Raw genomic sequence first — 16098 nt, 5'->3', positions numbered from 1 at the left:
AGAAAGATGATTGAGGAGAGAGAGAGAGGAGAGAGGATTGAGGAGATAGAAAGAGAGAGGAGAGAGAGTGAGAAAAAGTGAGGAGAGAGAAAGAGAGGAGTGTGGAGTGAGGAGAAATAGGGGTCACTATTTGGCCCGTGGGCCTAGGCTCGGCCCCCTCTTTGGGTCAGCTTGGACTCCATTTTTGGGGCTGGACTCGACCTGAAGCCCGACATCTCTGGCCAATTTTGGTCAGACCCGAGCCCGATATTATTTATATATGTATATATATATATATATATATATATATACACACACATATTATATATATATGTATATATTACATTTACATATACATATACATGTGTGTGTATATATATATATATATATATTATTGCAATGTATGTGTATATATATATACATAATACATATATATTACACATATACATATATATAATACATTTTCCTCAAATAATACATATATAAATATTATAGAGTCAAAAATTTGGGTCCAGCCCGAAGCCCGAGCCTTAAGGGCCCGAGCCTCATTTTGAGAGCCAAGCCCGGCCTGGGGCAGAAGCCAGATCCTCAAAGTAGGGCCCGAGCCTCATATTTCTGGATAAGCCCGATGCCGAGCCTTAAGGAGAAAGAAAGAGGAGAGAGATGAGGGAAAAAAATGAGGAGAGATAATAAATTAATAAAAAATATTATTTTATTTTATTTTTAAGGAAGTAAATAATGATTCTCTAGAGGTAAAAAATCATTGTTCAATGTTTTGTAAAATATAGAACCCTTAGTAATCTAATATAGAGATCTATTTTGATAAATTCTTTATAATTTTTCTTTATTTTATAGATCGCATGTTGAAGTAATTTGATTTGAATCATTGGATGTTATAAGACTTTTGAGTTTTGACCACAAAAGACTTTTAATAGTAGAAGGTAAAAAAGGAAAAAAAAACATTTATTACTAGCAAAGACAAAGATTTTCTCTAATGCGGGACATGTTTACTGCCACTGGTGCCATTCTCAAACATGGTGGTCTATTCAATGGTGGACTCCCAATCCAGTATCAGTGGCGTAACCGGACTAAAAAGTCCTCCAAACACTAATCACTTGAGAAAAGCAGCGAAGCGTTTGATCAAGTTCTTAGCTTTCTCAGTATCAGGATTTAGAATGTAAAAGCCATGAATTTCTCCCTCGTCTTCATGGAACTCCAATTCACCTCTCCAACCACTCTCTTTCACCAATTCATGGTAACGAACACCTCTGTCTCTCAGTTCATCTTCCCCGGCCACAACGATCAACAACCTTGAACACATGAGCCCTGCCAAGCTCGGCGCCCCAGGACCCTCCGGATTGAGCATCGGATTATCAAGGCCTCCAGGCGCAGATGGGTACACAAAGCTCCAAACCAAAGATGGGAAGGACTTCTCATGACCCAAAACAGGATCTGAAGCAAATGATTTTGATTTCGAAGTCACATAAAACTTTGGCTTACTAGGATCATTTTCAGATCCAATAGGTTTTGAGCCCCAAAAGTAAGAATGAGAAACAAAAGCACCCAAGATTTTGACATTTCGTTCCAGATTATCAGATCCTGCTCTGATTGCGATGTTATGAACTATATTACCTCCGGCACTCTCGCCTCCTATGTAAAGCCTGTCAAAGTCTCCATGATTCCGCAACCATGGATCCTTATCGGGCTCGTTTTGGGTTGTTGAGTGAGATGCGGCCCAATTGAGAGCGGCCCAGCAGTCCTCATATGCTGCAGGCAGAGGGTGCTCGGGAGCCAGCCTGTATTCGACAGAGACCGCAACCACTTTGGCCTGAGAGACCAGAAGATTCAAGTAACGGTCGTGAAGAAATGAGAAGGCAGATTCAACGCAAAATGCACTGCCATGGAAATAGACCAAGATGGGGAGTTTTTGGTCATGCTGTTCAATTTTGGGGAGGTAGAGACGAACAGAGATTTTGGGGTTTTGGGAGATGGTTATGTCCTTTGATGAAACACCAGTTTGTGGATCTGGGTTTGGTGATGGTGGCACGTAGGGCGAGGATTGCGGGCGTTCGACTGAGCCGTCCGTGTAGACGCGAACTAAGGGAAAGAGCTCTCTGGCTATTTCTTTGGCTGGGGATGCCATTTCAAAAAGAAGAAGAAAAAAATCTGTTTGGCTACCGGGAAACTGACGAAGTAGAGAGTGAAACAGTTGATGCGCATTGCAATTGAAGAGCTAGTTAAATAAACTATGAGTCAGGTGAGTTTATTTGACTGGGATTAGCTGGTCTTTGAGTTTTGCACATGGAAAACAACTTAAATAAACTATTAAGTCTTCCCCACCAACAAATCCTTGGAGCTTCAAGTCACAACTGACAAGCTCACTTGGGCAAATGGCAAGTTGATGATTCAGACCATATATGGTTCAAAACAGAATAAGTATGCAGAAGAAAAGCACCCAAAATTTTCACATTGCCTTGAAATATCTCTGATCCTGCTTTCATGGCAAAATTGTGAGTTATATTGGCTCCGGCACCATCACCATTACCATCACCTCTAACATAAATCCTGCCTAAATCACCATACTTCATCAACGAGTTCATCTAAATGCACCCTGATTTTTACTCTATACACCCCCCTTTCTTTTTTTTTTCTTCTTTTTTCTCTATACACCCCCTTGGTCTCACCATTGACCCCACCTCTTTTATATTTTTATAATTTTAAATTTATTTGGTTAAAATACAATATTATTAAAATAAAATAATTATTAAAAAGTAATATTATTAAAAAATAATACTATTGAAATATAATATTAGAATTTGATTTTAATACTTTGTGTTATGATGTGAATTTTTTTTAATTTGATTTTTTATGATGTGAAATTTTTTTGTATATTAATAATGATTTTAGTTTGAATTTTTAATTGTGAATTTTTTTTATGTGTTTGTAATTATTTTAGTTTGAATTTTTATGATGTGAATTTTTTTGTATGTTTGTAATTATTTTACATTGAATTTTTATGATGTGAAATTTTTTTGTAGGTTTGTAATCATTTCAGTATGAATTATAATTTTTATGATGTGAATTATTTTGTATGTTTGTAATTATTTTACTTTGAATTTTTATGATGAGAAATTTTTTTGTAGGTTTGTAATCATTTCAGTATGAATTAGAATTTTTATGATGTGAATTATTTTGTATGTTTGTAATTATTTTACTTTGAATTTTTATGATGGGAAATTTTTTTGTAGCTTTGTAATCATTTTACATTGAATTTTTATGATGTGAAATTTAGGGTTTAGGTTTGTAATCATTTCAGTATGAATTATAATTTTTATGATGTGAATTCTTTTGTATATTTGTAATTATTTTAGTTTGTATGTTAAATTACTGTAATACCCTTTTCGAGTATTATAAATACATGTGTTTAGTATCATTTTCTCTACATCTTTCTTTTGGTATATTCTACTCTACATTTGGTTGTATATTAAGTTATTCATCCACTATAATTTAAGTAACTTATCTACAATATTTTTCTAACATTATGGATGATTATATAAGTTTATGGGCCGATGACTTAAGATTATCTAGTGGAGGATCAAGTGAGGTATTTTCATACATTATTGTTTGTACAATTTTTTTTAAAATTCATGCACACACACATATATATGCATATACATATTACTAATGTTCATATTGCTTCATTTCTAAGCATGATAATCCAAGCCAAGAAGAAGTTGGATCAACATCCGAGCAAGTTGGATCAACGTTCGATCAAGTTGAGCAAGATTTTACTGATGAATTTACAACAGATACGGTATGTTTATATGTAAATGGTATAGTTACAAACACTATAATGCAAAATTCTAATTATTTTATAATATGTGTAGATATTCCAGTCTCGAGAAGAATTAATCCAATGGGCACGTCATACTAGACGAAATCTTGGGTTCATTGTGATCTTACGATCGGAAATTGAAGGTCCTGGAAAGCGTCACAAATTGTTAATGACATGCGAGCGTAGTGGAAATTATAGATCCTTGAAGAACTCGACAAAACTTACAGGGTCTAAGAAATGCAATTGCCCATTTCGATTGAAAGGAATAAAATTGGAAACCGATGATGATTGGATGATCAGGGTCCTTAGTGGATTTCATAATCATTCAGCAACAGTTTACATGGAAGGACATTCGTTTGCTGGTAGACTCTCAACTGAGGAAAACAATATTATGATTGATATGTCAACGAATTTGGTGAAGGCACGCAACATATTGTCTACACTAAAGAGCAAAGATCCAGAGAATGTCTCCACTATAAAAACAATCTACAATGCTCGCCAAAAGTATCGAGTTGCAGAAAAGGCGGGTAAGTCTCAAAATGCAACAACTTCTCCATAAATTGAGCGAGCACGAGTACATATATTTCTATCGGGCTAATGATGAGACTAACGAGCTCCAAGATTTATTTTTTGCTCATCCACGCTCATTAGACATATTGCGTGCCTTTCCATTTGTTTTGTTCATGGATTCCACTTATAAGACAAACAGGTTTCGTATGCCACTTTTTGAGATTGTTGGTGTAACATCAACCGAGAAGACATTTTCTGTAGCATTTGTCTTGCTCCAATCAGAGAAGGAAGATAATTACACTTGGGCACTGAGTTGTTTGCGCTCCACGATAGATCAATGTCTATTGCCAAAGGTTATTCTCACCGATAGAGAATTAGCTTTAATGAAGGCAATTGCATATGTCTTCCCTGAGGCTACTGCGCTCCTTTGTCGATGGCATATTGAGAGAAATATTTTTACCCATTGCAAGAAAAGGTTTTGGGACAAAAAAACATGGGGCACATTCAACCAAATGTGGTCAGCTTTGGTCATGTCAGAATCAGAGTATGAATATGAATTTCATCTTACAGAAATTGAGTTAGAATTTTATAATTATCCTATGATTCTTACTTACCTAAAGGATGTTTGGCTAACTCCTTACAAAGAGAAGTTTGTATCTTCGTGGACAAACAGGTGCATGCATTTTGGAAATACAACAACAAACAGGGCAGAGAGTCAACATGCAAATTTGAAACTCCAGCTTCGTACATCTCAAGGTAATTTTGAGTCGATATGGTCCACCATTCATAATTTGCTTGAATGTCAATCTACAGCAATAAAGAGTACCTTGGAGAAAAGCTTAAATGTTGTTCAACATAGATTTCGAACATCATATTTCGAAGAGCTTAGAGGATTTGTGTCTGAACAAGCTTTACAAAAAATCTTAGAAGAGATGGATCGGGCAAAAATTGTTGGACTCGACATCCAAGCATGTAGATGTATTGTTCGGTTAGTTTATGGACTTCCTTGTGCACATGAGATATCATTATATGCACACGAAAAATGACCAATTCCTTTATCTTCTGTTGATCGTTTTTGGAAAAAACTTGACTTCAAGCCAAGCGAGTTATTAGAAGATGATGGTCTCAACTGTACGATTGAGATAGAGCAAATTGTGGATCAGTTTCAAATGAAGCCACGGTCTGGTAAAATTGGACTATTGAGGAAGCTACGAGAGATAATCAAACCGTCCACTACCTCACTTTTGGAACCAAAAGTAATACAAAATACATGTGGTCGACCCTCATTGAGAAAGAAGGATAAATCGACTCGTAGAGATCCCTCTGCATTTGATTATGTGGAAGCTTCTTTGAAGACTTCATATGTACCTCATCGTCATAGTTGTTCATCAATTGGCATTGGATCATCAACTATATCAAGAAGAGGACGACCAGTTCCATCACCAATTTATGTCAACCAATTTCCTCTAATATTGAGAAGATACGTCGTGAATGTCATCGATGTAACAGCTGACGGTAATTGTGGGTTTAGAGCTATTGCTGGCTTGTTAGGTCTTGAAGGAGGTGAATTTGCTTGGTCTTCTGTTAGGTGTGATTTAATGGAAGAGGTAAGGACATTTTGGGAAGAGTACGTATCTTTGTTTGGCAGTTATGAGCGGGCATGCTATATTCACAACGCGCTTGTATTTTTCGAGACAAATAAACCAGCACCAATGGACTGTTGGATGAATATGCCTGATATGGGACACCTTATCGCATCAAGGTACAACATCATCTTGCATCTCATAAGCGATGTACAATCTTTAACTTTTTTACCATTGCGATCAATCCCACCTCCACATGCAGAACATAGGGCCATCACTATTGGATATGTGAATGGTAACCACTTTGTTCAGGTATTTATGAGTGGAAATTATCCGATGCCCCCTATTATGATCCAGTGGTTTTCATACAAGTATGATTGTGCAACAGCATGGGCGACACCATATAAGAAACAACTCCGTGATTATGAGAAACTTGTTCATTCGATAAATGTACCTCAATCCATTGTAGACATAACATCTGATTAATGTACTTGTATTCATAACAATATTATTTTTTAGTAATATTGTTTTTTAATAATTTTTTTCCCAAATAAATTAAAAGTTATAACCAAATAAATTAAAAATTAAAAATATATACAAATATAAATTATACAAATATATAAATATAATTTATAAAAATATAAATATAAATTATAAAAATATATAAATTTAATTATAAAAATATAAAATATATATTTAAAAATTAAAAATATAAATTATACAAATATAAAAATATAAATTATATAAATAAATTGAGGTGGGGTTGGGGGTGTATAGAGAAAAAAAATAAAAAAAAGTTGAGGGGGTGTATAGAGTAAAAATATGGGTGCATATAGACTTTGGCTTCATCAACCATGAGTATTCGTTGGAGTTCTCACATAATTAAAATATAGATTTGATAGACATGTCATAAGCCTAAATATTTCATTGACCTAGTAAGAAAAGTTTTCTAATTAAGCCCAATCAAAAGAAGCGACGTCGTTTTGATGTCTCATGTGTGCTTCGCTAGTGTGCTTAATAGAGAATAGCAAAAGGGGGTTTGACAAGAGAAATACATAAGTTCGAGGGGTTCTTATAACCATTTGCAGTACAGGAGATACTAATAAATTACATAAACCACAAGATACTTTTGGCCATAAAAGACTTAATAATAAAAGCCAAAAAAAAAATTTATTACTAGCATGGAGTGCTGGACATAGTTTTTTTCTAATGCGGGACATGTTTTGTCGTGCCATTCTCATCCATAGGGGATGGGTGTGGCTGGAATCATTCCAGCCCCTCCCATCCCCACCCATAGTGGTCCATTCAATGGACTCCCAATCTAATATCTGTGGCGTAACCGCAACGACATCCGACAAAAAATCCTCCAATACTAATCAATAATCACTTGAGAAAATCAGCGAAGCGTTTGATCAGGTTCTTAGCTTTCCCAGTATCAGGATTTACAATGTAAAAACCATGATGTTCTTCCTCGTCTTCATGGAACTCCAATTCACCTCTCCAACCACTCTCTTTCACCAATTCATGGTAACGAACACCTCTGTCTCTCAGTTCATCTTCCCCGGCCACAACAATCAACAACCTCGAACACCCAAGCCCTGCCAAGCTCGGCGCCCCAGGACCTTCCGGGTTGAGCATCGGATTATCAAGGCCTCCAGGAGCAGATGGGTACACAAAGCTCCAAACCAAAGCTGGGAAGGACTTATCATGACCTAAACTAGGATCTGAAGCAAATGATATTGAATTCGAACCCACATAAGGCTTGGGCTTACTAGGATCATTTTCAGACCCAATTGGTTTTGAGCCCCAAAAGTAAGAATGAGAAATAAAGGCACCCAAGATTTTGACATTTCCTTCCAGATTCTCAGATCCTGCTCTGATTGCGATGTTATGAACTATATTACCCCCAGCACTCTCACCTCCTATGTAAAGCCTGTCAAAGTCTCCATGATTCAACAGCCATGGATCCTTATCGAGCTCGTTTTGGGTTGTTGAGTGAGATGCGACCCAATTGAGAGCGGCCCAGCTGTCCTCATATGCTGCAGGAAGACGGTGCTCTGGAGCCAGCCTGTACTCAACAGAGACCGCAACCACTTTGGCCTGAGAGACCTGAAGATTCAAGTAAGGATCGTGAGCGGATTGAAAGGCAGATGCAACGCAAAATGCACTGCCATGGAAATAGACCAATATAGGGAGTTTTTGGTCTTGTTGTTCGATTTTTGGGAGGTAGAGACGAGCAGAGATTTTGGGGTTTTCGGAGATTGTTATGTCCTTTGATGACACACCAGTTTGTGGATCTGGGTTTGGTGATGGTGGCACATAGTGCAAGCCGTCGAATCGTTCGACTGAGCCGTCCGTGTAGACGCGAACTAAGGGAACGAGCTCATTGGCTATTTCTTTGGCTGGGGATGCCATTCAAAAATAAAAATCTGTTTGGTTACTGGGAAAATGACCAAGTAGAGAGTGAAACAGTTGATGCGAATTGCAATTGAAGAGCTACTACTTAAATAAGCTATGAGTCAGGTGAGTTTATTTCTCTGGGATTAGCTGGTCTTTTAGTTTTACCAACTTAAATAAACTATCAAGTCAGTCTTCCCAAGTCCTTGGAGTTTCGTGTGACAACTGACAAGCTCACTTGGGCAAAAAAATATCTTTGAATCTAAAGATCTTTTTATATGGGGCTCTCACATTCGCTTTCTTCCAGCTCTTTTCTCAGTCGTCTTATAGTATGTATGTTAGTATAAAAGAGAATGGATGAAGAGGTCTCACAAGGGATAAAACTAAATATAGAAGGTGCTTGTTAAACTCCTAAAAGTATAGGGAATGTACCTATAAACAGGGGTGGAGTAAGGATTTGATTTTGGGGGACTACAAAAAATTGATTGGGGGTTCGGAGACATCATCCATGGATTTTTTTTAAAGGTTATTTATAACATTACACCTATTTAATTGATAGCACAGGTTATTAAGATTAGCTGATTAGACATTTAGGTTTATCGAGAATTGAGTGTCTTGAGACAAACTTATGAAGCAACATGAATACGGTTACACACTTGTACTAACGAATGAGAGTAGGAGATGAAGCGGTTCATCAATCAGGCAAGCAGAGTCTGCGCTCGCATAAGAAGACAGTGAAGGCTTACCTGACGACTTAGCCAATTAGGACGTACAATTAGTTCTTAGCCACTTAGGGCCTTAGATAGTTAGGTATGAACTTATATATAAAGTGTATTTTTTTTAATTAAAGTGACTAAGTGTATTTATTATTTAGGGATGTGCATGAATATAAGTATATTATTTATGTATAAATGTAGTTTTTTTATCAAAAATTTGGGGAAAGACAACCTAGTCTACTCCCCATATCCGTCCCTACATATAAATGACGTAGATTACAGGGGATGTTGATAACATTTAGCAAATTTATTTCAAACCATCTCTATCACTCATGCATTGCTAAACATTAAATCATAGTTCGTGTGATTATAATCCTGACTTTGTGTCATTTTTTAATGCAGTAATAATAGAGGGAAATCATTGGTTGAAAAAGCTTTTAGATTACGGAAAAAATAATTTTTCTATGGACATATCATATCAATTTGACCATCATTTGAGAGACAAGTTTCTAACTTGTAGCAGATGTAACTCATCATTGTTTTTTAATTAATGCATTATTAGGACCTTGTTTTCCTACAAAATTTTAGAGATTCTAATAATAATCATTTTAAAAAATATCTTAATAATATGTGACATGTATTTATTGGGTATGATGACATCATAGCAAGGGAATCATTGAAAACCACACTCAATCAAGACATGCCACACACTTTTAGGGATGTTTCTGGCATCATTATTATTGGGAACTACTGGGATGCTTCTAGTAATGTTATTACTGAGATCGTTAGTATTATTGTTTTTGCAATCTATTATGACTTTTAGGCATAATAAATTTTTAATTAAAGAAAAAAACACATTTATTAATAGTGCCATTCTCATGCCATCCCTGATGGTGGTCCATTAACGGAATTTCAATCCAATATCAGTGGCGTAACCGCACCTTAAGAACGAAATCCAACTAAAAAGTCCGCGAACACTAATCACTTGAGAAAATCAGCGAAGCGTTTGATCAGGTTGTTAACTTTCCCATTATCTGGATTTATAATGTAAAAACCATGAATTTCTCCCTCGTCTTCATGGAACTCCAATTCACCTTTCCAACCACTCTCTTTCACCAATTCATGGTAACGAACGCTTCTGTCTCTCAGTTCATCTTCCCCCGCCACAACAATCAACAACCTCGAACACCCAAGCCCTGCCAAGCTCGGCGCTCCAGGACCTTCCGGATTGAGCATCGGATTATCAAGGCCTCCAGGCGCAGATGGGTACACAAAGCTCCAAACCAAAGATGGGAAGGACTTCTCGTGACCCAAACTAGGATCTGAAGCAAATGATTTTGAATCCGAACCCACATAATGCTTCGGCTTATTCGGATCATTTTCAGACCCAATTGGTTTTGAGCCCCAAAAAAAAGCATGAGAAACAAAAGCACCCAAGATTTTCACATTTTCTTGCAGATTCTCAGATCCTGCTCTCATCGCCATGTTATGAACTATATTACCTCCAGTACTATCACCTCCTATGTAAAGCCTGTCAAAGTCTCCATGATTCAACAGCCATGGATCCTTATCGGGATCATTTTGGGTTGTTGAGTGAGATGCGACCCAATTGAGAGCCGCCCAGCTGTCCTCGTATGCTGCGGGGAGAGGGTGCTCTGGAGCCAGCCTATACTCAACAGAGACCGCAACCACTTTGGCCTGAGAGACCTGAAGATTCAAGTAACGATCGTAAGCGGGTTGAAAGGCAGATGCAACGCAAAATCCACTGCCATGGAAATAGACCAATATAGGGAGTTTTTGGTCTTGCTGTTCGATTTTTGGGAGGAAGAGACGAGCAGAGATTTTGGGGTTTTGGGAGATGGTTATGTCCTTTGATGACACACCAGTTTGTGGATCTGGGTTCGGTGATGGTGGCACATAGAGCGAGCCCTCGAAGCGTTCGACTGAGCCGTCCGTGTAGACGCGAACTAAGGGAAGGAGCTCTCTGGCTATTTCTTTGGCTGGGGATGCCATTTCAAAAAGAAGGAAACAATCTGTTTTGGTTACTGGGAAACTGACGAAGTAGAGAGGGAAACAGCTGATGCGAATTGCAATTGAAGAGCTACTTCTTAAATAAACTGTGAGTCAGGGTGAGTTTATTCGACTGGGATTAGCTGGTCTTTGAGTTTTTGCAGATGGAAACCAACAAATCCTTGGAGCTTCATGTGACCACTGACGAGCTCATTTGGGGACAGTATCTTTGAATCTAGATACTGTATGTTCTTTTGTGGGGCCCCCACATTCAAAGGATACCCAACAATATCTAGGCTGCATCTTTGGGCAACGTATAGGCCTATGAAGTGCACTCACATTAATTTTTATTAATGATATTTAAGGGGGAAAAAGAAAAACTCTTGTAGCTGTGCCTCTACTAAATAATAGTAATTTATCCGGTAATAAAATTTGTTTTGTCCCAACATTATTGTAATGAAGAGATTCTATTGTGTGTGTGTGTATATATTATGTAGCAATAATTTTATTTGGTTTTGGCGATGGGTTGTGTAGTTCGAATATCTTTCACGTTTGATTGGAGGGTAGTATTTTATGTATTTCATCCTTAATTATGGAGGAAACTTTTTTTCTCATTTGGTTTAAAATGAAATACTTTGATTATCATAAAATATGGAGAATTGAATTTGGCTTCTCAACCAACAAAATTTAGCTAAATCCTACCGCCACTCTTTGTGATTTAGACCATTTTTAAAATTTTTTGATAAACACCCCTATGCTTAGATTTATTTCTTGTGGGGGGTACTGTTGTTTATTTATTGTTAAACTAATTAATGTGATGTTTGAGAAGTTTGTTTTATTGCATGGTTTGAAGAAGATAGACGAAGAGAGAAGTGTGATTAGCAATTAAATTTTAGTTTCTTATAGCTAGAAATGTATAACATTATAACATTAGCTAAGTAGAAGAATGGATGAAGAAATCTCATTAACTAAGTACAGGAATGGATGAAGAAATCTCACAAGAGATAAAACTAAGTAGAGAAGACATCTGTCAAACTCCTAGAAGTACAGGGAATGCACCTATAAACAGGGATGGAGCCACGATTTGATGTTGGACGGGAGTATTAAAAGTAGGGTTTATAATGGGTCGGTTTTACCGATCATTACTGATTAACCAACCCATTACCGGCCATCCGACAATCAACGATCAGTCGACTCACACACCATCAACCATCAACCATCAAGGCTCAAGCCTACCACTATCAGTGTGCCCTAGACTGAATCAAATCACGAAATCGACACTGGACAGTGAACGGTCGTTGTCGCCAACTCTCATGCTGAAATTTTTAAAAAGAGAGACAATGGCAAATTAAAACGTGATGCGAACTGCAATGGAAGAGCTAGTTAAATAAACTATCAATCAGGTGGCTTTATTTGACTGGGGAAGAGAGAAGTATAAGTACAGGTGACATTATTTGACTGGGATTACTGCCAGTTCATCCAATATAATTGAAAGACAGACGTGAAGGGTCCCATGAGAACCAAAAGTTTTTCAAGCAGGCAGCAAGCCCACTCTTTTTGACTTTTTTTTCCCCTTTCCTTTTCAACGAAGAATCATGCTAGGACTTGGGATATAGCACCATACATGAAACAACAGGGCTCGGCTTGTGGATTATTATTATCATTACTCCGATTCGGTTTTTCTATGTGAATTCTTCTCATTGACTGCCAATATTTTGATAATACAAAACTCCCACGCCTGGCTTAAAAAGGACTCGAAAGTGGGCTCTAAATTGGACTTCAAGAGTCATAGGCCCATTAAAATTCCCAAGCCTGGCTTAAAAAGGACTCTGAAGTGGGCTCTAAATTGGACTTCAAGAATCATAGGCCCATTAAAACTCCCAAACCTGGCTTAAAAAGGACTCGGAAGTGGACTCTAAATTGGACTTCAAGAATCAGAGGCCCATTAAAACTCCCACGCCTGGCTTAAAAAGGACTCGAAAGTGGGCTCTAAATTGGACTTCAAGAATCAGAGGCCCATTAAAACTCCCACGCCTCCCTTAAAAAGGACTCGGAAGTGGGCTCTAAATTGGACTTCAAGAATCTTAGGCCCATTAAAATTCCCAAGCCTGGCTTAAAAATGACTCTGAGGTGGGCTCTAAATTGGACTTCAAGAATCAAAGGCCCATTAAAACTCCTACGCCTCCCTTAAAAAGGACTCGGAAGTGGGCTCTAAATTGGACTTCAAGAATCATAAGCCCATTAAAACAAATAAAAAGCGAGAAGCCTTTAAGTGAGCTCTAAGTTGGGCTTGAATAAGCCCTGCAGATGCTGCATGGAGGACTGGAGGAGGAGATTACCAGAAACTCATGAACAAGCAAATATAAACCAATATTATTATTTCGATTTTCAAAGGAATAAGATAGGGAAAGCGAAATGTACTTGGGGCTTACTAGACCAGCTTCAAGGAAATCTCTTTCTCAGCAAATCTGAAGATCCCAAGTAAATTCAATATACGAGCAGTATAACACCTCATTTGCCCCAATATATAACGCAAAGTGGCTGATTGAATTACCACTCGACACGACAATCAAACATGGATTTTACCAGACAAACATATATAATTATAAGCAAGAGATTTCAAAATATGTATCAGCCTTCTACAAAAGAATCCGCTACAAGGTTGAAGCAGATTCTGGGTTAGAAAGGCTGGTGCTAGTATCGGGTACTGCATTCATCTCTATGGCACGTTTGAATCAGCCAAAGAGCCAAACTCCAGCCCCTAATCATTGATTCAACAACTATTCGATCTACCTTAAGCCCTATAATATGGCAGCCTCTGCGATTAGGCCTTCCCCTTGAAACCCTAGTTTTCTTTACCAGACGGCGGCCTACGTTTCAGCCTAATGTGAAGATGATATATATATAGAGACTGGAGAAAATAAAATACCCTTTTATTGCAATGTGGTTTCCTAATTTACCCTTATGGTCTTTTCTTTTCTTTTCATTTTTTTGCATATTAAAATTGTTAATAAAAAAATCAGATTCAATCTTAACCGTCGATCGCGAGCGCCTTTCTCAAAACCCTAAATAGCGGGTTTATACTATAGTTAATAGTCCCTCGCCATCTCTAGGGTTTTAAATCACAGGTCACCAACAAACTGAACCCAACCATGGCGGCTGCAGTAGAGTCCGTGCAGTGCTTTGGCAGGAAGAAGACCGCTGTCGCAGTGACCCACTGCAAGCGAGGCCGCGGCCTTATCAAGATCAATGGATGTCCGATCGAGCTGGTGGAGCCGGAGATCCTCCGCTTCAAGGCCTATGAGCCGATTCTACTACTGGGACGGCACCGTTTTGCCGGAGTAGACATGCGGATCCGTGTCAACGGAGGTGGTCAAACCTCTCAGATCTACGCGATCCGGCAGAGCATCGCAAGGGCTTTGGTGGCCTTCTATCAGAAGTACGTGGACGAGCAGAGCAAGAAGGAAATCAAGGACATATTGGGCAGGTATGACAGGACTCTACTCGCCTCTGACCCAAGGCGCTGCGAGCCCAAGAAGTTCGGAGGCCGTGGCGCCAGGGCCAGGTTCCAGAAGTCTTACCGTTAGAGATGGACTTGATAGAGGTTACATTATTTTCACTTGCGACTTTGTTTGGACGGAATTTGAATGCTTTTGTTTGTTTGCATAAGATCTTATGATCAAGATTTTGGTTAACCATGATAGTAGTTTGTTTTTGTTGTATTTCTAAAAAAATCTGTTATGGGATTATGTTTCAAGTGAATTTTCCTAAGGTTATTTGATGTTGATGCTTGAAGGTAGCTAGGATGTCTATGTCTCCTGGTCGTTTGTTACTTGGTGTGTTTTATTAGGGAATATTGTATAAGGTGTTACTTTGTGTGTGGTGCTGCTTGATTTTTTTGCGCTGTCTGTCGTGGTTAAGTTTGTGTGTGAGTGATTAGTTGCCTAGCTTTTGGTTTCATTTTGTTAGCCTTCGTGAATGATAATTCTGTTAGCTAGTTTTTGTATTGCTGGGACATTATAGTAGATATAGGTTTATACTGGTAGTTTTTGCAATAAATCAGATGCTTTGTGTAATTGATCTAGTATGCTCTGAGGTGCATAACTGGCTTTCTCATAGTTGTAGGTTGTTTGTGTGTGTGCCTAAAAAATACACGCTCGCAAACTGAGTTTTTTTTTATAACCGGCCTCTTTTATTTTCTCTCCCTACTTCTCTTGCTACAGCTCGCATCTTCTCGATCCTGTCGTCTACGCTCGCGTCTTTTCAAAAGCCTCTTCTTTTCATCCTCAGTTGAGTCAACAGAAACACTTGTCACAAAACAGTTTACTTCTTGCTCCTGCAGTGGTACCTTCTGGTTCTTTGTATCACGAGGGTTTTCTTTCGTTGGCGATGAAACATGGGTTCTCTATATAAACCCACTAAAACCTCAAATCTGTACAAACCCAAAATTCCCCATTTTGAGATAAAAAAATCCCGAAGGAGGAAGGGTCAGTATGTCCTCATCTGGCCCCAACTCCGTTGAACTTCACACCCAAAGGTGAATCAATTTCTTTCCCCATTTTATGATTTTGTTTATTGTAGTACCTTTTTGTCCTGGATCAACCTGGGTTTCTGTAAATGTTGTGAAATTGTTAGTGGGTCTATGTGATTGTTTTTGGGGTCTTTGAGATCAGTGATATTGAGAGATAGTGGAGCTGCTAATGCTAATTGTTGTAGTAAAACACCTCTGGTGTTGTTTTGATTATATATGTGATTAATGTTTAAAGACCCTTGTATTCTCTGGAAAGGTGAGCTTCTGATGAATAAGTTCATGGACAACGTATACTATATCAAATGGACCCCTAGTTTTCTTCTGATTGTTTACAGAGATGTTTATACTGTGGTGTGTGTGTATATATATATATATAACACGAGTTATTTAAATATTTAGTGGATACAATACGAGATATGTATTCATTTATTATTGTAATTTTGTTTGTATCAATAGTGTGAAATGTGGGTTTGGTTGTAATGCAACTGCTGTAAGGTTTTAGAAATCTTTCAAAATGTCCTCTTGGTTGCAAGTTGT

At 37.9% G+C, this 16098-nt stretch overlaps 5 protein-coding genes and 1 non-coding gene across 6 annotated transcripts; 2 read left to right on the top strand and 4 right to left on the bottom strand.

Moving 5' to 3' along the window:
- Nucleotides 1-924: 924 nt before the first annotated feature.
- LOC120012306 (2-hydroxyisoflavanone dehydratase-like) lies at nucleotides 925-2386 on the bottom strand. Its single transcript, XM_038863664.1, has one exon. The coding sequence runs from the start codon at nucleotides 2120-2122 to the stop codon at nucleotides 1091-1093; it is 1032 nt and encodes a 343-aa protein (XP_038719592.1). The 5' UTR covers nucleotides 2123-2386; the 3' UTR covers nucleotides 925-1090.
- A 3107-nt stretch (nucleotides 2387-5493) lies between these two features.
- LOC120012663 lies at nucleotides 5494-6393 on the top strand. The gene has a single exon (XM_038864100.1). It carries the CDS (start codon nucleotides 5494-5496, stop codon nucleotides 6391-6393), a length of 900 nt encoding a protein of 299 aa, XP_038720028.1.
- Nucleotides 6394-6949: 556 nt separating this feature from the next.
- Nucleotides 6950-9167, bottom strand: LOC120012350 (2-hydroxyisoflavanone dehydratase-like). The gene has a single exon (XM_038863738.1). It carries the CDS (start codon nucleotides 8320-8322, stop codon nucleotides 7291-7293), a length of 1032 nt encoding a protein of 343 aa, XP_038719666.1. The 5' UTR covers nucleotides 8323-9167; the 3' UTR covers nucleotides 6950-7290.
- Nucleotides 9168-9837: 670 nt separating this feature from the next.
- On the bottom strand, nucleotides 9838-11408 carry LOC120012349 (2-hydroxyisoflavanone dehydratase-like). The gene has a single exon (XM_038863737.1). The coding sequence runs from the start codon at nucleotides 11031-11033 to the stop codon at nucleotides 10002-10004; it is 1032 nt and encodes a 343-aa protein (XP_038719665.1). The 5' UTR covers nucleotides 11034-11408; the 3' UTR covers nucleotides 9838-10001.
- Nucleotides 11409-13444: 2036 nt separating this feature from the next.
- Nucleotides 13445-13577, bottom strand: LOC120014007. Its single transcript, XR_005471538.1, has one exon. It is a non-coding gene; the product is annotated as a small nucleolar RNA snoR77 (small nucleolar RNA).
- Nucleotides 13578-14116: 539 nt separating this feature from the next.
- Nucleotides 14117-14836, top strand: LOC120012351 (40S ribosomal protein S16). The gene has a single exon (XM_038863739.1). The coding sequence runs from the start codon at nucleotides 14183-14185 to the stop codon at nucleotides 14615-14617; it is 435 nt and encodes a 144-aa protein (XP_038719667.1). The 5' UTR covers nucleotides 14117-14182; the 3' UTR covers nucleotides 14618-14836.
- Nucleotides 14837-16098: the final 1262 nt, after the last annotated feature.

Source organism: Tripterygium wilfordii, chromosome 13, assembly GCF_013401445.1.
Source record: "Tripterygium wilfordii isolate XIE 37 chromosome 13, ASM1340144v1, whole genome shotgun sequence".
Classification (NCBI taxonomy): Eukaryota; Viridiplantae; Streptophyta; class Magnoliopsida; order Celastrales; family Celastraceae; genus Tripterygium; species Tripterygium wilfordii.
The sequence above is the reverse complement of the archived record's forward strand: the minus strand, read 5'-3'. Positions and strand labels throughout refer to the sequence as shown.

Bases quoted from the DNA above. Each gene is read 5' to 3' on its own strand.
- LOC120012306 (XM_038863664.1), bottom strand. From the start codon at position 2,122: ATGGCATCCCCAGCCAAAGAAATAGCCAGAGAGCTCTTTCCCTTAGTT.
- LOC120012663 (XM_038864100.1), top strand. From the start codon at position 5,494: ATGAAGCCACGGTCTGGTAAAATTGGACTATTGAGGAAGCTACGAGAG.
- LOC120012350 (XM_038863738.1), bottom strand. From the start codon at position 8,322: ATGGCATCCCCAGCCAAAGAAATAGCCAATGAGCTCGTTCCCTTAGTT.
- LOC120012349 (XM_038863737.1), bottom strand. From the start codon at position 11,033: ATGGCATCCCCAGCCAAAGAAATAGCCAGAGAGCTCCTTCCCTTAGTT.
- LOC120012351 (XM_038863739.1), top strand. From the start codon at position 14,183: ATGGCGGCTGCAGTAGAGTCCGTGCAGTGCTTTGGCAGGAAGAAGACC.